Raw genomic sequence first — 26,434 nt, forward strand, 5'->3', positions numbered from 1 at the left:
CCTTGATACAATAATTATTTAGCGTTTGTGGGTTGTTCACGGAAATAAAAGAATTGGTTCCTCTATAATTGATAACCAGTGCTTTTTATGCACGTATTTATATCTCATAAATTATTTATTTAAATTTGCATTATACAAACAGTAACATTATACATACAATTGTGAAGAACAATTTACATAAAATAATTCGATGCAATACTGGAATGTGGGAAAAGATAATAACATCGATTTAACAATCGGTTGCGACGAGTTGTTTCATGTACGCAATGTATGTTGCACAAATGGTAGTACAATGCTATAATTGAATAGAAAGAATGAGCAGAAGAGAGTGATCAGAAATATGTCTACAATTAATATAGGAATATTTCTGCTTCGGAATGCATGCGTCATGTATAGATTATCTAAGAGACTTTCTTTTTAAAAAAAAGGATACTTATAAACTTTCTTTCCCATTTCTCGACCATGTAAAGCTCTGTAACAAGCATATATCGGAAATACCAATATTCTAGAAATGGAAATAATTTTTTCAATGGATTGATCATGTCTTCAGAATAATTTCTGTCACGTCAAAGTTAAAAGAACAAGGTTATGTGGCTACCTTGCGAGCAATGATATGATACATACTACATATATACCAGTGACGTTAGCGATACTATGTCCTGCACACGTGGCGATTATGATGCCTCTTGTGAAGAAAGACTAAACCTATCTTCAGGGTCGGTAGAGCGCCAAGCGAGGTAGTAGCAAAACGCTGAAACTATTAGCCAAGTTACCGATAGTCGATTTTAATTAACAGTTTTGCTAGTACCCCAATTGGCGCTGTACGGACCCTCCGTATACCATGACATAACCATTGCCCGCATCATCTAAACTCGTATTCATATCGTCTCTCGCATGAACTAGCACGAAGAAAGTCGACATTAAAATCTGCGATTATGTTCCAGAAGGTAATTCTCGCCCTAAGTTAAGAACGCATCGACGATAGATCATTTCAGTGAATATTTAGTTTGCATTTTTTCATAATTAACAAATTGTTCGTTATGATCTGATATGTTAATAGGAATTCAAATCGAACTCGTGATGCTTTTGTCAAGTGACCATCTAAATCGGTTTAGATAGATATGTATATATATGTATTGACGATTAAATGAAAATTAATTTCATCAGAGGGTACTGTACCTATATATAGTACTATATATGTATAAACAACCACGCATATGCAGGCATAGTAATATAATTTTTGGAAGGTTCAAATGGTATTCCGCTTTAATGTTGAAGCAAAGTAATTTTTCTATACGCAATATCGATATGACGAGATGGAAAACATTTGTCAAAGAATCCCCAGATATTCCTAACGAATTACCAGAAAAAATCGAATATCAATTAGGATTCGAAGGAAGCGAAGCAAGAATAGCTTACGAAGAAATTGTAAATCAAAAAGGCAATGCAATATTTTCAACGGAGGAACCGAAAAACGGTAAACAGAAGAGGCTTTTTAACCAAAAAAATATGGCAGTAAAAGCTATTATTTCGAATGAAAAAACGAGAAAATATCAGTGTCCAGAAGAACAGGTGTCCGTCAATGCTATATTGAAAGCAGTAGAACAAAAGGACCTACAATTCTTGTTAAAACATGTAACACAAGAAAATGTTAATTCAACGGATGATTTTGGTTGGACACCTTTAATGTCGGCTGCCTATTGCGGACACCTAGACATCATAGAATTTCTCCTAAGTTTAGGAGCTAGTAAGGAAGCGAGAGAAAAGTCTGGACTTACTGCTGCACAACTAGCATTGAAAAAAAATTATCTAACGATAGTTGCCTTACTAAAAAAGAAAACACTATGCAGAGGTAGTCAACTTTCTCTAAATATGCAAACCAATAATTCGAGAACAAATTTTGATGCTTCATCGCACGCAAAATTGGACTTAATAGAGCAGTCCTTAACAAATTGTAATGACGCTGTGCTCGATATTAGAGATAACATTAATTATGAATTGCAAGAGAGTTCAGGGTTTTATTGTGATATTTGCAAAGTAAATTTCCATTGTACAACTTGGGAGAAACATGAAACTTCTGTGCTTCATTTATTTAATACCAAACCAAAACTATCGAATACTATATATGGTATATCGAAACAAAACAAAGGTTATCAAATGCTTCTAAATACCGGATGGGATGAACAAGTTGGTCTTGGCCCATTGGGGAAAGGAATAAAATATCCTATTAAAACTTGTCTAAAATATGATAGGAAAGGATTAGGCCAATCCACTGAAAAGGAATACAGAGTTACACATTTTAAACCTGGAGATCCAGCATTGATTAATGAAACTAAATCTTCCAAACAGAAATGTTTGAAGAAGAAGGATAGGGAAAAATTACTAAATAGAGATGTTAGAAAGGAAAGAGTATTGCGTATTGCTTTATCTTAAACCAACATATAGGACTTTCACAATTACAAAGTAATATTCGTTCCTGTTTTAAAGACTGAATATGGTGTAATTTTTATATTTGCTATCTCTGTAAAATGTGTAAGTGCAGAATTACTTTTTTTCTTTTATATAGCAAAACGTTCTCGTATATATAATGCTATATGTAAATGAATTACGTTTTTGTTACAGATGAAATTTGATCATGGCAAGGCATTAAAACACATAGAACTGGTAGAAGAAAAAGCTGGTGAAATTCTCACTGATCGGCAAGAAATAATTGCTTTGGACAAGAGAAGAAACGACGATAGAGTTGGAATGAGAGCATTGCAAAAGGAGAAGTGTAGGAATAATTGGGTAACCGTTGGACCACTGTTGTTTAAAATGCCATCCAAAACTGCGGAAGAATTACTTGTGAAAGGTAATCGCTTCTTTACTTTTATGGTTCTATTTTTACCCTATTACTATTCCAATTTCTATTTTTTTTTTTATTAATGTTATTGTTACTGTCATTATTTCTATTTCTATAACATAAATTATATTCAACTTTGTTTCTAATCCATACATTTCAGATCAAAGGGAATGTGATATTGAAATCAACAAGTTAAGAAGCAATTTAAAAATAAAAGTAAATGAATTACGAGACTTAGAACTTGATGCACCTGTTGCAGGTTTAATGTTAAAACCTATGTCTCATAAAGAAATGTCTGCAATAAAACAAATGTTGGGTGAAAACTATTAAAATCATACAAGTTATTTGTCGATGTGAAAGCTCTTGCTTCCAAATTGAAATTTTCTTTCTAATCTAATGATAAGCTAAATTCATGTTAGATCTACAGATACAGTATTCTGACAACCTATCAAAATAGTTGATGAAAGCATATACTTGAGAAGTTAACAAAAGAACACTATAGTATGTTATCATGAGTCATTGCACAATAAGTTTTGCTAAATATAAATTATGGTATTTAATTTTGTTATTACACATTTGTTGTTTTTATAAATCGAAGTTATTCACGCTTCGTTTTCATTTGTCCACTGAACTTAACTGTCAAGTAATAAGGTGTACTTAAGTAATAAGTTTCTTGATTTAGACACATAATAAAAATGGCGAAGAATCAATATTTAGTTATTATATAAATTTAGTTATTCTTATAAAACAATATATGATGTCAGTTAGGTATTTCACCGTGTCCAAAGTGACGCTTAGCTGCATTAATATATTCTGAATGTAAAAACGTATATTCTGAGTCAGGAGTGGGTTTCAACTTCTGCACTCTAATAGCCTGTCTTGTTGGTTCAAATGTAAACTGATACAGGCACTCATTGTAATCACGGGTAACAACTTCCCTTATAGATTCTAAAAGTCCACTCGCAAATTGTGTGCATCTCTCGAAGTTCCAATCTGTCTGCAATTGAAACGATACTATCAAATTCTGAAGTACTGTAATAATGGGTCTTACTCCTGCACATCTCTCTAGGTCGCAATGTGATCCGTTAGCGAGGGTCAATATAAAAATATTCCTTGCTCCGATTGGCTATTGATTCATTGCTGAGACCGATTCCATTGCGGATTGGATGCGCAGTAAAATGGTGGGAATGTGCGCACCAGCTTAGAGAGTAAGGAAAATGTGCTGGAGTAGGTGCCATTACTGGATACGTTTGCTTTGGCCTAGGTTCGGAATCAAATTGCCCACGACAGAGCATTTCCGGAACCTGACCTGAAAGGTGTTGTAGAGAGTGGCGGAGGAAAGACCGGCCTATGCTGGCGATACTGCCTTTAGAAATTGCCATCGGCATCATTAACATTATCCAATCTCATTTTGTGAAATAACATCCTTACCCTTCTGTAGCGGGCAAATTAATTCCGATCCTTGGCTTATATTTATATAAAGCGGTCATCTTAAATACCTGAAAATCATTTTTTAATCCATCCACTGTCCATTCTTTCACCCTATCGACGAAACCGTTTGTGTCTCTACAGCCACATATGATTCTTTGTATGCCGACCATATGGCATTGGAGGCACCATTTCAATGTTCTCTGGGATCTGCCCTTTTGTAGTTTACCATCGCGATTAACGCATGCTTTATTTATTGTTTTTAATTCTACAAGTTCAATATCTTTTTTCTTTATGTCTTCCGGCTCTAATATCGGGTTTTTGGAATAAATACCATCTATTTCACCGGCATAGAGTAAAGCTTTATTACCAAGCTGAGATTTAAATACTCCGCCAAATAATGCATTTAGGTTTAAAGGAACAGATAAATCGGGTTCCGCGGTAGGTGATGCTAACAGAACGTATAGTAAATGGTTATCGGTTATTTCATCACGAACAAACAATTGAATAAGTAATTTTATTCACGTACCTGCTAACATGTATTGTTCAAATTTATGACCCCATAATGAACATCTCTTTTCATAAGGAGTTTCCTTTAATTCTCGCTGTTTTTTCGCGTCGGTATCGTACGCGCACAAATATATTGTTCCCTTCAATTTTGACGCGCATACTAGCCATCCTTCTGTATCGTATGGGGTGGCTAACAAGGTTACTAATAAACCTCGGTAGCAGATAAAGTCTGCTTCTAACCTAAAAATATATAAATAAACAGTAGCCTAAATAATTGAGTAAAATAACTTTTATCGCGATTGTAATTTATTCTGCGAACAAACCATTTCTCGTTTACATCGTTCAAATCTTTGGTTTTAATCTGGTCAAAATTTAGTGTTATCCAGTGTAATAGATAATCGATTTTATTATCCTTTCCCAATTTTGATACAGAGCCTTGAGTGTCATTAAGATCATAGGGAAAATTCTTTGATCGTTTTAAATATTTTAATGACGACAAATCATCGTAGTAATCTCCTTCACCGTCGATACTGTAACTGCCGACAATTTGCGGCGTAGTAAGGTCATCCTCAGGCCTTGTTATATTATGGATGTTAATTAACATAATTTCATTAAATGACACTATACAATTCTTTTAAGAATTTTCTAAGGACTTCAATGTGGTGTCAATGTTTATATATTTGACTTTTCTGAATTATACATATGTACATATGTATATATGAGGGTTCAAGACTTCACGTCTGATCTATACGATCCAGAAACTTTCAACTGCCCTCTGGGCGAATGTAATATATTGTTGCGTGATTACGCGAACGTAGTTATAAATAGGCGCCTCTGGGTATGCAAATCATAAACTTAGTTGATGCCGACAGGAGGGAAATTCGAATATAAATACAGATTTATATCGTATATTTATATAGAGATACAGTATCGGCCCAGAGGAATAACTGAGAATATGTAAGGAGATAATGAGAGAGTTCCCACGAAATTCTTCGTTGAGCCTTTTTTTTTATTTTGCGAGACTAATCGAGGAATGTAGAGAAAGTCACGTACCCTCTCGTAAGATCCTCTCCAATTTTACATGAACTAGACGAGTCACAATAGCAAACCCGGACCTCTCTCTCTTACTCAGTCCTCGAGCCGAAATCTTCAGGCGCGGCACACCCCCACACCGTCCGTTTCGGCGGGCTTTTTACCCCTGCGCGCTCGACTACCGCGCGCGCACCGTCGTACCACCAATCACCACTAATCTGCAACCGGAAGACGAGCCATCCGACGAATCAGCATCCAGCTAGAGGACCCCAATTTTCCTATTGGACAAGGGAGGAAAAACCAGAAGGAACGCAGGAACAAAACTCGATTCCTCGGGAAAATTCACAGAGACTTTATTTTGGAGGATTGAAGATAACATCGTTATTATAAAGAAAAGGCTCAACGAAGAATTTCGTGGGAACTCTCTCATTATCGCCTTACATATTCTCAGTTATTCCTCTCGGCCGATACAGTGTCTCTATATAAATATACGATATAAATCTGTATTTATATTCGAATTTCCCTCCAGGTCGGCATCAACTAAGTTTATGATTTGCACAACTAGACGCGCTATTTACAACTACGTTTGCGTGATCACGCAACAATTTAATTGGTTACTGTTAGTCTGTGACAATGCATTGAAAACGAGATCGGAAACGCACAGCCTAGAAATAATTTACAAAGAAAGGAATCATGAGAATGAACCAGAATGATAGATAAAATAGGAAGCACACGTTGGATATTGGATCCGAGGAGATTCTTAGGTATAGTCCGATGTGTGTAAGTATATAATTGGGTTAGAGGAGATATCAGGTAGTGGGGGGATTAGATCCCTATAAGTTTCTAGTGCATTACAATATACAAGAACATGTACATAATTGTAGCTCTGTGTTGCATGTAGTCTATGTATCTTATAGATCGTCATCACCCGTTGTGACAGTTGATCTGAGTTGATCCGAGAGCGGGGGTCGACGGATCACCCGCTCAAGATTTTCAAGATTTTGCGATACTGATTACCGCGGGATGGGTGACTCCTTGGACGGCTCCGGGGAACCGTCCCCGGAGTCTCAAATTGTTATAGTAGTAGGATACTGGGAGTTTGTTAATTATTTAAAAAAAGTTATAATGGTCCTTTTGCCCGACGAAGATGTGTTACCACCCGCGTTCGATTCTGCTTTTGAAGACAAGAACAACCAAGAGTGTATTAGGAAATTTTTGAGCGATTCTCAAGTGTGGGCGCTCTATATACAAAGGAGCTCTATTAAAGGTAAGGGGATGAGTTGTAAGCTTGCGAGCCGTAAGGGCAATACGCGGTACACAATAAATCATTAACCGCATCGCCGTTAGAAATTTTGCACTCTGCCCTTTCGCGATATCCTCCATTGCGGTCTTTCGATACAACGGTACATCAAACCTCGACAACGGAAACGTACACTGAAAATTAATGTGCTACTTGCCACTTGTCTGGTTCATTTACATCGGTCTTCTGTATGACTCATCTTTTAATATAGCCGATACGTCCAACAATCGTATTACAGTTTATTTCTTTGTAAAACCATTCTTTATTAATACATACATATCATACATCCAATGCTAGTTGTGAAAATGTGCCGGTGCGGAATTTTACGCGTCGATTATGGTTTCATTTTTGTATTTCCTCGTGATAGAGTTTTCCATAGGGAAATTATTAAGAAGAAACCCGCGCGCTACGCTTATTGATTTGTATTAATTACGAGAAACTTATATGTATAGAGATAATAGTTTTTGAAAGAAACATTTGCAGTTGCACAAGTTGTGTAAGAATGTTATTCAGTCAAATTCATTTAGCTCGTATGCATTAATAATTTCTGTTTACATGCGATATTATTTATTATTTAATCTATTCTCTTTTAGAAGAAGACAGCAATGAAGGAGACGAAGAAAAAGAGAATTCTGTTTTGTATATATCAAACGAGATACATTTTACTAATCCTAAAATGGCCTCCTTAGTTTTAACAAAACGAGGAACAATAGTGGAGGCTGACAAATCTATTCATTCGCAACTGCGTTTAGTTACCTTTTCGGATGGACCGCCTTACGAAACATTGCATGCTATAAGTAAAACGATCGCTCCATATTTTAAAAGTTATGTGAAAGAGACGGGTCGTGCGGATAGAGATGGAGATAAAATGGCACCGACGGTTGAAAAGAAAATAGCAGAATTGGAAATGGGATTGTTACATCTCCAACAAAATATAGACATCCCTGAAATCTCGTTACAAATTCATCCAGTTGTGGCGCAAGTAATTAAACAATGCATAGAAGAAAATCGTAAGCCGAAGGTGGCAGATTTTGGAGACAAAGTCGAAGACTCTACATTTTTGAACCAATTACAAAATGGTGTTAATCGATGGATAAAAGAAATTCAAAAGGTAAATTAACAATACACTGGCAGCCTGGTGTTATTTATGCTACATGTTCCCCATTCTATTAATCATTTCCTTTCAGGTAACTAAACTGAACCGTGACCCAGAATCAGGCACTGCTCTTCAGGAAATTTCTTTCTGGTTGAATTTAGAACGAGCATTACATCGTATACAAGAGAAACGGGAAAGCATAGAAATTTCTTTAACACTGGATATATTAAAGCATGGAAAAAGATTTCATGCAACTGTTAGTTTCGATACAGATACTGGCCTACAACAAGCTTTGGATACTGTCAATGATTATAATCCTTTAATGAAAGACTTTCCGATCAATGATCTGTTATCCGCCACAGAACTTGAAAGAATAAGAGCCAGCGTTCAACAAATCTTTGTTCACTTCCGAAAAATTCGAACCACAAAATATCCTATTCAAAGAACATTAAGATTGATGGAAGCTATCTCAAGAGATCTAGGACAGCAACTTCTAAAAGTATTGGGTACAAGAAGATTGATGCACATTCCATTTGATGAGTTTGAAAAAGTTATGGGACAATGTTTCCAAGTATTTAACACGTGGGATGATGAGTATGAAAAGTTGACCGGATTGTTGAGAGATCTTGTTAAAAAGAAACGCGACGAACATATAAAAATGTTGTGGAGGGTTTCACCGACTCACAAAAAATTAGAGAATAGAATGGAACATATGCGTCACTTCCGTCGGCAGCACGAACAGCTGAGGACAGTGATTGTTCGCGTACTTAGACCTACAGTCCAGAGTAATAACAATACTACAATGGAAAACCCTGATACCGACAACGTTAAAGTAGAATATGCTTTCGATGCCGCTGATGCGAATGCTATAAGCGAAGTAAATTTAGCATACGAAAATGTCAAAGAAATTGATTGTCTTGACATCAGCAAAGAAGGTCAAGAATCTTGGAAAGCTGCCGTTCATAGATACGAGGAGCGCATAGAAAGGGTCGAGGCAAGGATTACAGCGCATCTGAGAGATCAGTTGGGCACCGCAAAAAATGCGAATGAAATGTTTCGAATTTTTTCGCGTTTTAACGCACTTTTTGTGAGGCCACACATACGGGGCGCTATTAGAGAATATCAGACGCAACTGATACAAAGAGTGAAAGATGATATCGAAGCTTTACACAAAAAGTTCAAGGTAAACCAAAGTAACAATGGAACAGATTAGAAATATTGTTTTGGTTTTTAACCCCTTCTCGTGCCATTTAGCTCGACGAAACTCGGGCCCGAGCGGTCCGCATCAACGCGCGCTAAACGGACCAGACTGATGTTTGAAAACAGTCGCAATACAAGTATAGTCCAAGTATCTGTTCGCGAGTCTGACTCGCGATGTTTATGTTTGGCCCAAGTAACTGTTCGCGAGTCTGACTCGCGATATTCATGTTTGCGATATTCATCTGACTCGCTAAAGTACAGGAAGGGGTTAAGCATTGCATTATTTTCATTATTATTTTTAATCTTTTTACTATAATTATTAGGTTCAATACGCACAAAGCAAATGCTGTAAAATGAGCACCGTCAGAGACCTGCCTCCTGTTGCTGGTTCAATTATTTGGGTGAAGCAAATAGATTATCAGCTTACGATGTACTTGAAACGGGTCGAAGATGTGTTAGGTACATATACGAAGCTTGTATATTTGGTATATGGAAAACTTTCGTAAAATTTTCGATGATTGTTTTTCTTCCTTTCGTTAGGAAAAGGTTGGGAAAGTCACATCGAAGGGCAAACATTAAAAGCGGATGGAGATAGTTTTCGTATGAAATTATCGACCCAAGAAATTTTCAACGAGTGGGTGCGAAAAGTACAACAAAGAAATCTGGGCGTTACCGGAAGGATATTCGCGATAGAAAATGTACGATCGCGCACGGGTAGCGTGTTGAAGTTGAAAGTCAATTTTCTTCCTGAAATCATTACGTTATCCAAGGAAGTGAGAAATCTTCGGAACCTTGGTTTTCGCGTACCATTGCCAATTGTAAACAAAGCGCATCAAGCCAATCAGCTGTACCCGTTCGCAATCAGCCTGATCGACAGCATCCGAACTTACGAGAGAACGCTCGAAAAGGTAATGTATCGCCATGTGTCTGTGCATCGATGCAATCTTTTAAAGAGAATTCTTTGTTTCATGGAATTAACTTTTATATTTTTCAATGTTTTGCATCAGGATTATCATTATTACAAACCTATATATGTATACAATTATTACAGAATATTTAACGTCTTGAGAATATCAAATAAAATAGAAAATAATAGGGAATAGTGCCAGTTTAAGGGTATATGTTGTTATAGTTTTATTGATATTTCTAATTTCTTGGATCTCCAACATGTTTAGCTTACCAATCGGAGTTCCCACTGCCCCGCACTGAAGGTAGTCATGTATGATGCTTTCAGGAATTATGCATCTTGCGTACATATGCGAATTAATGTAATGCCTGCTTAGCTCTCGTAGAACAATCTGTACTGCAACATGGTTTTGTTTTAGTACAATGAATTATCGGAAGAATCTAGCAAAAATTTGTAACGAATTGAAGAATTAGTAGGTAACTTGCAATTTGCAAAGAAAAGAGAAGCTAAATTATTGGTTGTTTGTCATATTGCCCTTTGGCTTTTTTTGGTCTCATTTTGGTCTCTTTTTGGTTTTAAAAGATAGAACATGAAAATGTTTTAAATTCGAGGTTTCTCAAAGCTTATAAATTTCTAATTTCCCGATCGCTCGTCCACATCGAAATATTTATCACGTACCCCGCCAATTTGATTTCTCGCTCCAGATTGAATTTCCATTGTTCGGTTGTGATTCATTTGAAAAGTTAGATCATCCGCATATGCCGAGAATTGCTTGTAATCAATATGGTGACATCTTGTATTTCTCTATTTCTTTAACAAGTAAACCGCAGATGCGAATCGACATATTTCAAGTTTTTTAGGATTTGCTATGAACATGTGAAACTTTTGTTTGCATCTTTTGTATGTACATCATTGAATGGTAAATTATAAATCGTAATTTATGTTGTACAAACAGTATTGGTATTCTTATGGAATATAATGTTGATGTAATTGATTCGATAACGTTTCGTATTTCTATTTAGATCGAAGACAAGGCCAGCATTGTACCGCTAGTTGCTGGAATGCGCAACGATGTCTTATCGCTTATCTCTGAGGTGAGTTGTATTAACTATATATATCAGCATATAGTCAGTGGATTGGTCTTGAAAATGTTCATTGTCTCTAACCTAGGGAATCGGCCTTATTTGGGAAAGTTACAAACTAGATCCGTATGTGCAACGTCTGTCTGATGCTGTCGTTTCATTCCAAGAGAAAGTCGAAGATCTTGTAGTAGTTGAAGAGCAATTGGACGTTGATGTTCGTTCCCTTGAAACTTGTCCATATTCGGCGAACACGTTCGCTGATATACTCTCGAAAATTCAAAAAGCTGTGGATGAGCTATCGCTGAAAAATTATTCAAACTTGAATATTTGGGTATCCCGACTTGACGAGGAGGTGGAGAAGAACTTGGCGGCTAGATTGGAAGCTGGGATCAAAGCATGGACCGACGCCCTCACCGGTCAAAAGAAAGAAGTGGACTTGAGCATGGACACGGACGCTCCATCTCAACCGACACACAAACCCGGTGGAGATCCAAAGATCCAAAATCAGATTCACGAAGTCCGCATAACCAATCAAACGATGTACCTGTATCCGAGCATCGAGGATGCAAGATTCCAGATAATGCAGCAACTATTTGCCTGGCAAGCCATAGTTACGTCTCAAGTGCGTCTTCAGAGTTCGAGATACCAGGTCGGTTTAGATAAACCCGAGTCGGCTACTTACCGGAATTTACTGACGAAGCTGCCCTCTGGAAAGCAGCCATTGGAGGCTGCTTACGAAGCAGTGGAATCTAAGATGAAGGACGTTGCCGATTATGTAGATCAGTGGTTACGCTATCAAGCGCTCTGGGATTTGCAGCCAGACAACTTGTATGGCAAACTGAGAGACCATATAAATCTATGGATGAAATGTTTGAACGACATCAAGAAATCTAGGACCACGTTTGACACATCGGACACCAGACGCGAATTTGGCCCCGTGATAATAGATTACGCAAAGGTGCAAAGCAAAGTGTCGTTGAAATACGATTCGTGGCATAAAGAAACGCTTGGTAAATTCGGAACTCTCCTCGGCAACGAGATGGCGAGCTTCCACGCGCAAGTGTCCAAGTCCAGAAGCGATTTGGAGCAGCAATCGATTGAAGCTGCTAGTACTTCTGACGCGGTCGGACTAATTACGTATGTTCAGTCTTTGAAACGTAAGATGAAAGCTTGGGAGAAACAAGTAGACATATATCGTGAAAGCCAGAGGATATTGGAACGGCAAAGATTCCAGTTTCCATCCTCTTGGCTGCATGTGGATAACATCGAAGGCGAATGGGGAGCTTTCAATGAGATACTCAAGAGGAAAGACACCAGCATACAAACGCAGGTGGCATCGCTGCAGATGAAGATAGTAGCTGAAGATAAAGCCGTCGAAATCAGAACAACCGATTTCTTGAGTGATTGGGAAAGGGGTAAACCAGTCGAAGGTCACTTGAGACCAGACGATGCTTTGCAACAGTTGCAGCTGTTCGAGAGCAAGTTTGCCAGGTTGAAAGAGGAGAGAGATAACGTTGCGAAGGCCAAGGAAGCTTTGGAATTGCAGGAACCCGGTGGTGTTTCCACCAGCGAAGACAGGATGCAAGTCGTCTTCGAGGAGCTTCAAGACTTGAGAGGCGTCTGGTCGGAATTGTCCAAGATATGGGCTCAGATCGACGAAACTAGAGAGAAACCGTGGCTCTCGGTACAACCAAGAAAATTGCGGCAACAGCTGGACACGATGATGGCCCAATTGAAAGAACTGCCAGCCAGGCTTAGGCAATACTCCTCTTACGAATACGTGAAGAAGATGCTACAGAGTTACACGAAGGTCAATATGCTGATCGTCGAGTTGAAATCGGATGCGCTCAAAGAGAGACACTGGAAACAATTGACGAAACAGCTTCGAGTCAACTGGGTGTTGAGCGACCTCACTCTCGGCCAAGTTTGGGACGTAAATCTACAGAAAAATGAAAGCATAGTCAAAGATGTAATCCTCGTCGCGCAAGGCGAAATGGCGTTGGAAGAGTTTTTGAAGCAAGTTCGCGAGTCCTGGCAGACTTACGAATTGGATTTAATTAATTACCAGAATAAATGCAAGTTGATACGCGGATGGGACGATCTCTTCAACAAAGTTAAAGAGCACATTAACTCTGTTGCTGCGATGAAGTTGTCTCCATACTACAAAGTATTCGAGGAGGAAGCGTTGACGTGGGAAGAGAAATTGAATAGGATCAACGCGTTGTTCGATGTATGGATAGACGTACAAAGACGCTGGGTTTACCTGGAAGGCATCTTCTCGGGTAGTGCCGATATAAAGACTCTGTTGCCAGTTGAAACCTCTCGGTTCCAGAGTATCAGTTCCGAGTTTCTCGGTTTGATGAAAAAGGTATCGAAATCCCCGATGGTCATGGATGTTCTCAACATTCCGGGTGTGCAAAGAGCTCTTGAACGTTTAGCCGATCTACTCGGAAAGATTCAGAAAGCTTTGGGCGAGTATCTCGAAAGAGAACGTACCTCGTTTCCCCGGTTTTACTTTGTTGGTGATGAGGATCTGCTCGAGATTATCGGCAACAGTAAAAACATAGCGAGACTGCAGAAGCACTTTAAAAAGATGTTTGCCGGGGTGGCGGCTATTCTTCTAAACGAAGACAACACCGTGATCACGGGTATAGCATCGAGGGAAGGCGAGGAGGTGCTTTTCCAAAATCCAGTCTCCACCGTGGATCACCCCAAGATCAACGAATGGTTGACTCTGGTGGAAAAAGAGATGAGAGTGACGCTGGCATCGAGTCTAGCGCGCGCGGTGCAGGATATCAAACAGTTCAAAGACGGCAACATGAACTCGCAAGCATTCATGACTTGGTGTGATACTTACCAGGCGCAAATCATAGTTCTGGCAGCGCAGATTTTATGGTCAGAAGACGTTGAGGCGGCTTTGCACGAAGCACAATCAGATCCATCCAAAGATCCACTAGAAAGAGTCTTGATACAAGTCGAGGGTACCCTGAACGTGTTGGCGGATTCGGTGCTGCAGGAACAGCCACCCTTGAGGCGGAAGAAGCTTGAACACTTGATCAACGAGTTTGTTCACAAACGTACAGTAACGAGACGCTTGATTGCGAATAAGGTCTCCAATCCGAAAGCATTCGAATGGCTTTGCGAGATGAGATTCTACTTTGACCCTAGGCAAACAGAGGTTTTGCAACAGCTCACTATTCATATGGCGAATGCTAAGTTCTTCTATGGCTTCGAATACTTGGGAGTACAGGATAGATTGGTGCAAACACCATTAACAGATAGATGCTACTTGACCATGACTCAGGCTCTGGAAGCTCGGCTCGGAGGTTCTCCGTTCGGACCGGCTGGAACAGGAAAAACCGAGTCGGTTAAGGCTCTAGGTCATCAACTAGGAAGATTCGTGCTGGTATTCAACTGCGACGAGACTTTTGACTTTCAGGTAATGCTCATATAATAGCAGGTCCGATATTTGTTTTCCTTCTACCTACTTATGTTAAGTTGTTCCTGCTACTGTAGCCTTCTACTTATGTACTTATCAATAACTTTTTAGGCCATGGGCCGCATCTTTGTCGGCCTCTGTCAAGTAGGCGCGTGGGGTTGCTTCGATGAATTCAACCGTTTGGAAGAGCGGATGCTCTCGGCTGTTTCTCAACAAGTGCAAACCATCCAGGAAGCATTGAAGAGTCAAATGGAAGGGAAGAAAGAAGGAACTCTCTGCGTAGAACTGGTCGGCAAACAAGTCAAGGTATCCACCGATATGGCGATCTTCATTACGATGAATCCTGGCTATGCCGGACGATCGAATCTGCCCGACAACTTGAAGAAACTATTCAGATCATTGGCTATGACTACGCCGGACAGACAGTTGATTGCCGAAGTTATGCTTTTCAGTCAAGGATTCAGATCGGCTGAAAAATTAGCCTGCAAGATTGTACCATTCTTCAAGTAAGTAATTCTTTTCAAGGAACTCGCTTAAAGGAATTATTTATTCATAGCTAAACCGCATTTCTGCAATACACCACATTTCTATACGTTCCAGACTGTGCGACGAACAACTTTCGGATCAGTCTCATTACGATTTCGGTCTTCGAGCCCTAAAATCAGTACTGATCTCTGCTGGTAACGTGAAACGCGATCGTATACAAAAGATCAAAGAAGGAATGCAGAGCCGTGGCGAAACGAACATCGACGAGGCATCGATTGCTGAAAATCTGCCGGAACAAGAAATTCTTATTCAATCCGTTTGCGAAACAATGGTACCAAAGTTGGTTGCCGAAGACATTCCTTTGCTGTTCAGTTTATTGAACGATGTCTTCCCGAATGTGAATTACACTCGGGCCGAAATGAAAGGTAACATAATAGATCTAACGTATCTTTGAATCTTATTTTATCAATGTTTTTCTCATGAATCAACATATGCTACGCTTTCAGAATTGAAACGTCAAATCAGGAAGGTTTGCATGCAGGAGTATCTGGTTTGTGGCGAAGGCGACGAACAAGGCGGTGCATGGCAAGAAAAGGTAATAGCGTGATACAATTCGATTAATGGAGATTAATCATCTTACCAGCACTAAATTCGCCTTCATCAAGAAAAGCTGCACGAAATCAATCAGTAGAATCAAATAAAGCGAGAACGATTGTAATTTTTTGAGAATTGTAATCTTATTTTCTTCCGTTTTCAAATTTTTTTCAATTTTTTTTGTTTATGTGTGTTTACTACAAAATTATAATACAATGTAAAGGATATGTTCATAATCTGTAAACTATTTATATTGTACGCACTCTCAGGATATAGTCGGTGGGACCTGGCTAGGAAAGGTGAGAAAATGAAAAAAATGCGATTAGGTGTCGCTCGCTCGATATCGTTTCATATATACATGTAACAAACAGATGGTGTCACGTCTTGTGAATTTTCATGATTGTCATTGTTGCTTGTTCTACCATGCCCATGGAATTTCTTAAATCTAACAATTGTTTCGTTTAGGTACTCCAACTGTATCAAATTTGCAACCTAAATCACGGACTGATGATGGTCGGGCCGAGCGGTTCCGGTAAAACGATGGCGTGGAAGGTACTTTTGAAAGCTTTGGAGCGATTCGAGGGAGTGGAAGGCGTCGCGCATGTGATTGATCCGAAAGCAATCAGTAAAGAAACGTTGTACGGTGTATTGGATCCGAATACGCGCGAATGGACCGACGGTTTGTTCACACACATTCTTCGAAAAATTATTGACAACGTCAGAGGAGAGATAAATAAACGGCAATGGATCATATTCGACGGCGATGTCGATCCGGAATGGGTTGAAAACCTGAATTCCGTGCTGGACGATAATAAACTCCTCACTCTACCGAACGGAGAACGACTCAGTTTGCCGCCGAACGTGAGGGTCATGTTTGAAGTTCAAGATTTGAAGTACGCAACGTTGGCCACTGTCTCTCGTTGCGGCATGGTTTGGTTCTCTGAAGACGTGCTTTCTACGGAAATGATATTTGAGAACTACATGCTGCGGTTAAGAAATATTCCTCTTGAGGATGGTGAAGAGGATAACCTGAACAAGAAGACGCCAGAAAAAGAGGCCACCATGCATCCGGTAGTAGCGGTGCAGAGGGAAGTTGCCAGCATCCTGCAGAGCTACTTTGCACCGGACGGAATGGTAGTTCGATGCTTGGAATACGCCATGAAGCAAGAGCATATCATGGATTTCACGCGTTTGCGAGCATTAAGCTCTCTATTTTCCATGTTGAATCAGTCGGTGCGCAACGTTTTGCAGTATAATCACGCGCACGTAGATTTTCCACTGCCGTTTGAACAGCTGGAGCGTTATATGCCGAAGTGTTTGGTATACGCTTTGCTGTGGAGTTTTGCTGGAGACGCCAAGCTTAAAGTCAGGTCTGACTTGGGAGACTTTGTCAGGTCTATTACGACTGTACCTCTACCGTCACAGACTAACATTCCAATTATAGATTTTGAAGTAAGTATTCACGGCGAATGGTTGCCCTGGAGCAACAAGGTTCCTCAGATCGAAGTGGAGACACACAAAGTTGCTAGTCCAGACATCGTTGTGCCTACTCTAGATACAGTCAGGCACGAGAGTCTGCTATACACGTGGTTAGCAGAACACAAACCAATCGGTAATACACAGTTACAGTATTTCGAAATCCATATGTGGAATCATCACAAGTATATATGTGCACGTTTTCGTTTCTAGTGCTTTGTGGACCACCGGGTTCCGGAAAAACCATGACCCTTTTCTCCGCCTTGCGAGCGTTACCCGATATGGAAGTAGTTGGACTTAACTTTTCGTCAGCAACCACGCCAGAACTGTTATTGAAGACCTTCGATCATTATTGCGAATATCGAAAGACTCCGAACGGTGTGGTCCTTTCCCCGGTGCAGTTGGGCAAGTGGCTGGTACTGTTCTGCGACGAGATCAATTTACCTGACATGGATAATTATGGAACGCAGCGGGTAATCTCGTTCCTCAGACAACTGGTAGAGCATAGGGGCTTCTATCGAACCAGCGATCAAGCTTGGGTGACTTTGGAAAGAATACAATTTGTCGGTGCTTGCAATCCTCCCACAGATCCGGGAAGAAAGCCCCTGAGTCACCGATTCCTACGACACGTTCCAGTGATTTACGTCGACTATCCGGGCGAGACTTCTCTAAAACAGATCTATGGTACATTCACGCGCGCCATGCTTCGGTAAGGACACCTCCTCCCAATTGTTATGTAACAGTGTTTGTGAATGCTAACAAAAAGTTTTTCAATCCTAATTATCGTTTCAGTCTAACACCTTCTTTGAGAGGCTACGCGGAGCCATTAACGAACGCGATGGTCGAGTTCTATCTAGCCTCGCAAGAGAAATTTACTCAAGACATGCAACCGCATTACGTTTATTCTCCGCGTGAAATGACCAGATGGGTGCGCGGAATCTGCGAGGCAATTCGACCTCTCGACAACCTGTCGGTCGAAGGTTTGGTACGGTTGTGGGCTCATGAGGCGCTTCGTCTCTTCCAAGACAGGCTAGTGGAAGATACTGAAAGGGCTTGGACGAACAAGAATATAGATACCGTCGCCATGAAACACTTTATGAGTGTCGACAGAGAAAAAGCATTAGCAAGACCCATCTTGTATAGCAATTGGTTATCCAAAGATTACGTACCCGTCAACAGGCAGGAGTTACGCGATTATGTCAGGGCAAGATTAAAGGTCTTCTACGAAGAGGAATTGGACGTACCGTTGGTACTCTTCGACGAAGTTCTAGAACACGTTCTACGAATTGACAGAATCTTCCGACAGCCTCAGGGACATTTACTTTTAATTGGTGTCTCTGGCGCTGGTAAGACGACCCTGTCTAGATTTGTTGCGTGGATGAACGGTTTGTCGATATTCCAAATCAAGGTATGGGTTTAGGCTCGAATAATGTATTCCAACTTGATGTATAAAATGTTGCAAAACATTTCAAAGTGACTAACTGTTAATTTCACTTCAATAGGTGCACAACAAGTACACTGGTGAAGACTTTGACGAGGACTTACGACAGGTATTGAGGCGTTCTGGTTGCAAGGATGAGAAAATAGCATTCATACTCGACGAGTCGAATGTGTTGGATTCTGGTTTCCTCGAGCGTATGAACACATTACTAGCAAACGGTGAGGTACCCGGGTTGTTTGAGGGTGATGAGTATACAACGCTAATGACGCAGTGTAAGGAAGGAGCACAGCGTGAAGGATTGATGTTGGATTCGAACGAAGAGCTGTACAAGTGGTTCACTAGTCAAGTGATGAAGAACTTACACGTGGTGTTCACCATGAATCCAAGCACAGACGGGTTGAAAGATCGGGCTGCGACATCGCCTGCTCTCTTTAACAGATGCGTTTTGAATTGGTTCGGCGATTGGTCTGACAACGCGCTCTTCCAAGTTGGCAAAGAGTTTACTAGCCGCGTCGATTTGGAGAGACCCGTATGGAAATGCCCTGATTTCTTCCCGTCCGTGTGCTCGTTGATACCGGCACAACCATCGCACAGGGACGGCGTGATCAATGCGTGCGTCTATGTGCATCAAACGTTGCACAAAGCCAACGCCAGACTTGCTAAACGGGGTAGCAGGACCATGGCGATCACACCACGGCATTACTTGGACTTTATTAATCATTTTGTGAAATTATATCAGGAGAAGAGGAGTGATTTGGAGGAGCAACAGCTACATCTAAACGTTGGTCTGAGTAAAATCGCAGAGACCGTGGAACAGGTTGAAGAGATGCAGAAGAGCTTGGCTATCAAGTCCCAGGTAAAATCTTTATCGTGAGTGGAAAATTAACTCTATGATGATTTCTTCTTATGGGGTTTCGTTCGTTCGTTCGTAGGAGTTGCATGCCAAGAATGAAGCCGCTAACGCGAAACTGAAACAAATGATTATGGATCAGCAAGAGGCAGAGATGAAGAAGTTACAGAGTCAGGAGATTCAACAACAGTTGGCGATACAAACGGTTGCTATTAATCAGAAAACTGATGACGTCATGGCCGATCTAGCGCAAGTTGAGCCGGCTGTCATCGACGCACAAAATGGTAGGTACAGCGTTAACGCGTCAACTTGTTTTTTTCTTATCGTTTCATGTGTTTTATTGAGAAAACAACAATCGCAGAAAGTGACAAGTATTTCTGTGATCGTTGTTTGTACGTTACATACTGAACTACTACAAATATTGAGCGTATATTGAGTGACGCATGCCACGTTGCGTTGAAACATTTCCGATGAGTCTAGCTGTCAAGGGGATTAAGCGGCAGTATCTAGTCGAGATTCGTTCGATGGCGAATCCTCCCAGCATTGTAAAGCTGGCTTTAGAATCTATATGCCTGTTGCTCGAGGAAAATGCGACCGATTGGAAACAAATTCGTGCCGTCATTATGAAGGATAGCTTCATACCGACCATCGTCAACTTTAACACGGAAGAGATCACGTAAGGAAACAATTATCTAGGATCTGCTGAATGTCCGACATTCGGAATTATGTGGGGACTTGACAAGGCAGAAACGAGTCCAATAACCGCTTCACATACGTGTTACATCTTTTGCCTGTACAAATGTAAACCTACACGTTTAGACGCGCATACATGAATTTCTATAACAACGAAACAATATTTGAATCGGCTCTCTCGCTGTGAATATCTGTAAAATACTGTTTTGTAAATAACTTTCTAGGTTTCCCGGCATACCGATACGCAGCCTCCGTCGGAAGCTTCTTTCTTGTTCTCTTGTAACTTGTAACTTATCTCTAATTGCACCATGCCTGCAGCACTCACCGTTCCTCACTGTAAATTACATCTAAAAAAATTCGTTTCGTTTTTCCGTATAGCTGTGAAATCGATAAAGAAACAACATTTAGTCGAAGTTCGGTCCATGGCGAATCCACCGGCCATCGTGAAGGTCGCGTTGGAATCTATCTGCTTGTTGCTCGGTGAAAATGCCAGTGACTGGAAATCTATCCGCGCTGTCATCATGAGGGACAATTTTATCAATACTATCGTCTCTAATTTCAGTACCGAGGATATTACGTAAGCATGCATTTCATGTTTTTCTATTTCCTTGACGAACGATCGAATTCCTTGTTCCTTGACCGAGAGGATTCAGCGGACACTGTGTTTTCGTTGGCACAGTTCAAGTCGATACGAAAATTTTTGTTATGGACGCCTCTTAGCTAACTCGTGTATCACTAATACTTGTTCTTACACGAATGTATGTATTATATAAACTAATTAAATATCTGTGCTTGCTGATGTCGAACCTAAAATCTTATAGACCCAAAGTGCTAAAAAAAAACCAAAATGCATTCGAAAGATTTCACAAAGCACAATGATTACTACTCAAAGCATGATGCAAAAGACAAAGGTTATTCACTATCTTGTTACTAACCAATTCGATTTCGTATGTAATACAGTAGTAATGAAAAGCAAAATATAAAATTCGGGGTTTTTTCGTTCGTTAACCAAGTTTACCAAAATTACATAATCAAGTAAGAAAATAAGAGACAGCTTTACTCTCACGTATATTTTCTCGCATATAGGGACGAGGTACGAGAAAAAATGAAGAGCCGTTATTTGAGCAACCCTGATTATAATTTCGAGAAAGTGAACCGAGCCAGTTTGGCTTGTGGTCCTCTCGTCAAATGGGCTACCGCACAGGTAATAGCAGCGTTTCTTGATTACTCCTTTCGTTTCGATAAGGGGGCAATATAAAAATTGCGAATTGTACTTAAATTTCAGATCGAATACGCAGACATGTTGAAACGTGTCGAGCCACTTCGGGACGAGCTTTATTCTCTAGAAAGACAAGCCGAGACTAACAAACAAAAGGGCGAAGAAGTCAAGAACTTAATCGCTCAAATGGAACAAAGTATAGCCTCGTACAAAGAGGAATATGCTCAGTTGATTTCTCAAGCGCAGGCGATCAAGGCTGATCTGGAAAGTGTACAGGCAAAGGTGGATCGTTCTATAGCGTTATTAAAATCTTTAGTGATCGAAAGAGAACGATGGGAGGCGACCAGCGAAACTTTCAAGAGCCAAATGTCTACTATCATCGGAGATGTTCTATTATCATCCGCTTTCCTGGCTTATGCTGGATATTTCGATCAGCACGTAAGTATCGATAATACAACATAGATAATAACGGCCAGCTACTTACTCAATGAAGAACACAAGATCACTCATGGCATTTATTTATTTTATTATCTTTTAACTTTTTAGTATCGACAGAATCTATTCAGCACTTGGTGCCAGCATTTGCAGCTAGCTAATTTGCAATTCCGGCCAGACATCGCGAGAACCGAATATTTATCGAATCCCGATGAGCGGCTTAGATGGCAAGCAAACGCTCTGCCAACAGACGATCTTTGTACGGAAAATGCCATCATGTTGAAACGTTTCAATAGATACCCGTTGATCATAGACCCATCTGGACAGGCAACCGAATTTATAATGAACGAGTTCAAAGATCGAAAAATCACGAAAACAAGCTTCTTGGACGACTCGTTCCGAAAGAATCTTGAGAGCGCACTGCGTTTTGGTAATCCCCTATTAGTGCAGGATGTCGAAAACTATGATCCGATATTAAATCCCGTTCTAAACCGAGAACTGAGGCGGACAGGAGGGCGTGTGTTGATCACCCTCGGCGATCAGGATATCGATCTGTCGCCATCGTTCGTCATCTTTTTATCGACGAGAGATCCGACCGTTGAATTCCCTCCGGATATTTGTTCGCGCGTCACCTTCGTCAACTTTACCGTGACTAGGAGCTCTTTGCAGAGTCAGTGTTTGAACCAGGTGCTCAAGGCCGAACGTCCAGATATCGACGAGAAGAGATCAGATTTATTGAAATTGCAAGGCGAGTTCCATCTGCGACTCAGGCAGCTCGAGAAATCGTTGCTGCAGGCGCTGAATGACGCCAAAGGAAAGATCCTCGACGATGACTCGGTGATAACAACCCTGGAAACATTGAAACAGGAGGCAGCTGACATCAGCAAGAAGGTCGAAGAAACGGACAAGGTGATAGCTGAAATAGAAACGGTCTCCCAACAGTACATGCCGCTGTCCCAGGCTTGCTCGAACATGTATTTCACCATGGACAGCTTGAACCAAGTGCACTTCCTGTATCAATACTCGCTGAAAATGTTTTTGGACGTTTTCACTTCCGTGTTGACTCAAAACCCAAGACTGTCGAATCTGTCGGACTACACGCAGAGACTGTCGATTATCACGAGCAATCTATTCTCCGCGTGTTACGAGCGAATCGCGCGGGGAATGCTGCACATCGACAGATTAACTTTCGCATTGTTGCTCTGCAGGATACATTTGAAAGGGATTGCCGCCGAATCGACGTACGACAGCGAATTTACGTTCTTCTTGCGCGGTAAGGAAGGCGTACTTAATGTTCGTGGACCACATCTTCCCAACCTGAGCTCCGAACAGCTAGAAGCCATGATGCGGTTGAGCCTCAGGTTGCCGGCTTTTAAGAAACTCGCGGAGAAAATCCAGGAGAACGAGGAGTTTAACTCGTGGCTACAATCACCGACTCCGGAGACATGCGTGCCGAAATTGTGGGACGAAGAGAAGCCGCTAACGCCGACCGGAACAGCTATGCACCAGTTGCTGGTAATTCAAGCATTCCGACCGGACCGAGTAATTGCCGCGGCGTTCTTGGTTATCACTTGTGCGTTGGGTGAATCATTTATGGCAGCCGCGGAAGCGGAACTCGACTTTGCGTCCGTTGTCGAGAACGAGCTAAAAGCCACCGTGCCCGCATTACTGTGTTCGGTGCCTGGATTCGACGCATCCGGTAGGGTAGACGATCTAGCCGCCGAGTCAGGTAAACAGATAGCCAGTATCGCCATCGGGTCTTCGGAAGGGTTCAATCAGGCTGATCGAGCGATAAACATGGCCGTCAAAGCTGGCAGATGGGTATTACTGAAGAACGTTCACTTGGCGCCTCAATGGCTGGTACAACTCGAAAAGAAGTTACATAGTCTGCAGCCGCACGCTAGCTTCAGGCTGTTCCTAACTATGGAGATTAGCCCGAAAGTACCTGTAAACCTCCTACGGGCCGGTCGTATATTTGTGTTTGAACCACCGCCAGGCATCAGGGCGAACCTTCTGCGAACATTCAGCACTGTACCCGCCTCAAGAATGATGAGAGCGCCCAACGAGAGAGCCCGGTTGTACTTTTTGCTCGCGTGGTTCCACGCTATCGTCCAGGAACGTCTTCGTTACGCGCCTCTAGGCTGGGCTAAGCACTACGAGTTCAACGAGAGTGACCTGCGGGTGGCTTGCGACACTCTCGACACTTGGATCGAGACCACCGCGATGGGAAGGACCAACTTGCCTCCGGAAAAGGTGCCTTGGGACGCATTGGTCACACTGCTATCTCAATGCATATATGGGGGCAAGATCGACAACGACTTTGACCAACGCCTGCTGGCATCGTTCCTTCGGAAACTGTTCACTCCAAGATCTTTTGAGGCCGACTTTGCGCTAGTCGCCAACATCGACGGTCTGCAAAGTAGCCAGAGACACATTACCATGCCCGACGGCACAAGGAGGGACCATTTCCTCAAGTGGATCGAGTCCCTCTCCGATAGACAAACACCTTCTTGGCTTGGATTACCAAATAACGCGGAGAAAGTGCTTCTCACGACAAGGGGGACTGATCTGGTGTCCAAGTTGTTGAAAATGCAACAGCTAGAGGATGAAGATGAATTGGCTTATTCGAACGAGGAGTCTTTGGATACGCCTAGGGAGGCAGAGGCGGACGGACGACCGTCATGGATGAGGACGTTACACAATTCGGCATCGACATGGCTGCAATTGCTTCCAAAGAATTTGCCGACCTTAAAGAGAACTGTGGAAAATATCAAGGACCCGCTCTACAGGTACTTTGAGCGGGAAGTGAACAGCGGTGCCAAGTTACTGCAAGACGTGATACATGATTTGGAAGACGTTGTTTTGATTTGTCAGGTATGTTATCAAAGGGTCATTCTTATTTATTATGTCTTCTGCATTTCATTTTTTGTCATCTTTTATTTGTCTACTTATCGACGGAGTTCATGACTATTATATCATGTTTGATTTGTACTCCGTGCATGTAGGGTAAGAAGAAACAGACCAATTATCATAGAACCATGTTATCGGAGCTAGTAAAAGGAATTTTGCCGGCTGGCTGGAGACGGTACACTGTCCCGAGAGGATGCACCGTCATACAGTGGATAACAGACTTTAGTCACAGGGTGTCTCAATTGCAAGAAGTTTCACGACTAGTGTCTCAAGGTGGAGCTAAGGAAATCAAGGTTCGTTCAGACAAGATATTTCGTTACGTCAGCCAAATTACTCATTACCGATTCGAACCTGTAATTTTCAGAGTTTCCCCGTTTGGCTCGGAGGACTATTGAATCCGGAGGCCTATATAACGGCAACGAGACAATGCATAGCGCAGGCAAACAGTTGGTCCCTGGAGGAACTTCAATTAGATGTAACCATAGGGGACGGTGACAACATCGCAACCGATGATTGTTCATTTGCGGTGACTGGCTTGAAGCTACAAGGAGCACATTGCAAGGATAATCAACTGTACTTGACTTCGACGATCATGACTGATTTACCAGTTACAATGTTGAGGTGGATACGAACCTCCACCGACGAGGTTCGCATGGGGAAGTTATCCTTGCCGGTCTATCTGAACAGCACCCGTACCGAGTTACTCTTTACCGTCGACTTGAATATTGCTCCTAGTCAAGATCCTCACAGTTTTTACGAGAGGGGAGTCGCCGTTCTCACATCCACTGCTTTGAATTAACTTACCTTTTTAACTATTATAGTTTATTATTTCGAGAGCGAGTCTTTCGAACGTTTCAAATAATCGCCAAACGGGAACCAGATATTTAACGACTAACCAAACAGTACCTTTAATCTTAATTTCCAACAACTTGTATTCGTCAAGTAGAGTTTGGGATGGGCAGACCGTGGTTCCCTACGATGCTAACTGCTGTCAGATACATAGCGTAAGATTTCATGAAAATATTTATTTATATCTGTCTGGTTGTCATTATTTATGAGCCGAAAAATTTAACTACGCCGCTAATTATTTCATCTTAACCCCTTAATGCACAGTTTCTTTTTTTTTAAACCGGCCAAAAAAACAATTTTTTATGTAAAAAAAGACAGTATAGAACATTGTCTTGGCAAAAAATTGAGAAAATACAAAAATAATCGAAATTTTTATTTTAATTTTGGATTTTGATCCACATTGTAGAAAAGTGCCGAATATTGCAGTGTGCACAGTTTGGCCTGTTTAACACGCTCGAATTAACTCGAGCGTACAAGTTAAGGGGTTAATTATAATACAGTACACTAGATGTTCATGTAACTTGGCATTCGATTGCTGGCGGACAAACGTTTGCCCATTACACCCAATGTAACAAATAAATATATAGGAGTATATGGTGAAGAGATTTATTTAACACAACGGAAGATCGTTTTCTGCACAGTATG

At 41.1% G+C, this 26,434-nt stretch overlaps 3 protein-coding genes across 10 annotated transcripts; 2 read left to right on the forward strand and 1 right to left on the reverse strand.

The window, feature by feature from the left end:
• The first annotated feature begins 805 nt into the window (after window positions 1-805).
• On the forward strand, window positions 806-3,191 carry LOC144476028 (p53 and DNA damage-regulated protein 1). 3 transcript variants are annotated; one of them, XM_078192550.1, is made up of 3 exons: window positions 806-947; window positions 2,623-2,851; window positions 3,003-3,191. In XM_078192550.1, exons 1-3 carry the CDS (start codon window positions 936-938, stop codon window positions 3,170-3,172), a joined length of 411 nt encoding a protein of 136 aa, XP_078048676.1. In that variant the 5' UTR covers window positions 806-935; the 3' UTR covers window positions 3,173-3,191. The 3 variants fall into 3 exon arrangements, 2 of the variants coding, with proteins under 2 accessions (XP_078048676.1, XP_078048677.1); XM_078192551.1 differs by lacking the exon at window positions 806-947 and adding an exon at window positions 2,395-2,532; XR_013494947.1 differs by lacking the exon at window positions 3,003-3,191 and having other exon boundaries at window positions 821-2,532; window positions 2,623-2,763.
• Window positions 3,192-3,602: 411 nt separating this feature from the next.
• LOC144476029 (decapping and exoribonuclease protein-like) lies at window positions 3,603-5,575 on the reverse strand. The gene is made up of 4 exons (XM_078192552.1): window positions 5,104-5,575; window positions 4,800-5,020; window positions 4,342-4,721; window positions 3,603-3,839 (listed from the first exon to the last, which is right to left on the reverse strand). The coding sequence occupies exons 1-4, from the start codon at window positions 5,382-5,384 to the stop codon at window positions 3,603-3,605; spliced, it is 1,119 nt and encodes a 372-aa protein (XP_078048678.1). The 5' UTR covers window positions 5,385-5,575.
• A 1,198-nt stretch (window positions 5,576-6,773) lies between these two features.
• On the forward strand, window positions 6,774-26,381 carry Dhc64c (dynein heavy chain, cytoplasmic). 6 transcript variants are annotated; one of them, XM_078192919.1, is made up of 22 exons: window positions 6,774-7,079; window positions 7,706-8,223; window positions 8,300-9,391; window positions 9,732-9,867; window positions 9,949-10,316; window positions 11,338-11,409; window positions 11,486-14,836; window positions 14,948-15,342; window positions 15,437-15,747; window positions 15,829-15,917; window positions 16,186-16,215; window positions 16,382-17,528; window positions 17,606-18,101; window positions 18,185-18,800; window positions 18,895-19,689; window positions 19,766-19,967; window positions 20,164-20,359; window positions 21,463-21,580; window positions 21,662-22,033; window positions 22,142-24,904; window positions 25,036-25,233; window positions 25,305-26,381. In XM_078192919.1, the coding sequence occupies exons 1-22, from the start codon at window positions 6,836-6,838 to the stop codon at window positions 25,737-25,739; spliced, it is 13,944 nt and encodes a 4,647-aa protein (XP_078049045.1). In that variant the 5' UTR covers window positions 6,774-6,835; the 3' UTR covers window positions 25,740-26,381. The 6 variants fall into 6 exon arrangements, with proteins under 6 accessions (XP_078049045.1, XP_078049043.1, XP_078049044.1 ...); XM_078192917.1 differs by lacking the exon at window positions 20,164-20,359 and adding an exon at window positions 20,755-20,953; XM_078192918.1 differs by lacking the exon at window positions 20,164-20,359 and adding an exon at window positions 20,755-20,953 and having other exon boundaries at window positions 7,709-8,223.
• Window positions 26,382-26,434: the final 53 nt, after the last annotated feature.

This window comes from Augochlora pura, chromosome 10 (assembly GCF_028453695.1).
Source record: "Augochlora pura isolate Apur16 chromosome 10, APUR_v2.2.1, whole genome shotgun sequence".
NCBI classification, from domain to species: domain Eukaryota; kingdom Metazoa; phylum Arthropoda; class Insecta; order Hymenoptera; family Halictidae; genus Augochlora; species Augochlora pura.

Bases quoted from the DNA above. Each gene is read 5' to 3' on its own strand.
- Dhc64c (XM_078192917.1), top strand. From the start codon at position 6,836: ATGGGTGACTCCTTGGACGGCTCCGGGGAACCGTCCCCGGAGTCTCAA. The intron at 15,343-15,436 runs GTAAGTAATTCT...TATACGTTCCAG, and splicing joins AAGATTGTACCATTCTTCAA to ACTGTGCGACGAACAACTTT. The intron at 19,968-20,754 runs GTAGGTACAGCG...TTTTCCGTATAG, and splicing joins TGTCATCGACGCACAAAATG to CTGTGAAATCGATAAAGAAA.
- LOC144476028 (XM_078192550.1), top strand. The intron at 2,852-3,002 runs GTAATCGCTTCT...CATACATTTCAG, and splicing joins GGAAGAATTACTTGTGAAAG to ATCAAAGGGAATGTGATATT.
- LOC144476029 (XM_078192552.1), bottom strand. From the start codon at position 5,384: ATGTTAATTAACATCCATAATATAACAAGGCCTGAGGATGACCTTACT. The intron at 5,021-5,103 runs GTTTGTTCGCAG...ATATATTTTTAG, and splicing joins AACGATGTAAACGAGAAATG to GTTAGAAGCAGACTTTATCT. The intron at 3,840-4,341 runs GTATTTAAGATG...TTTCAATTGCAG, and splicing joins GATTAAAAAATGATTTTCAG to ACAGATTGGAACTTCGAGAG.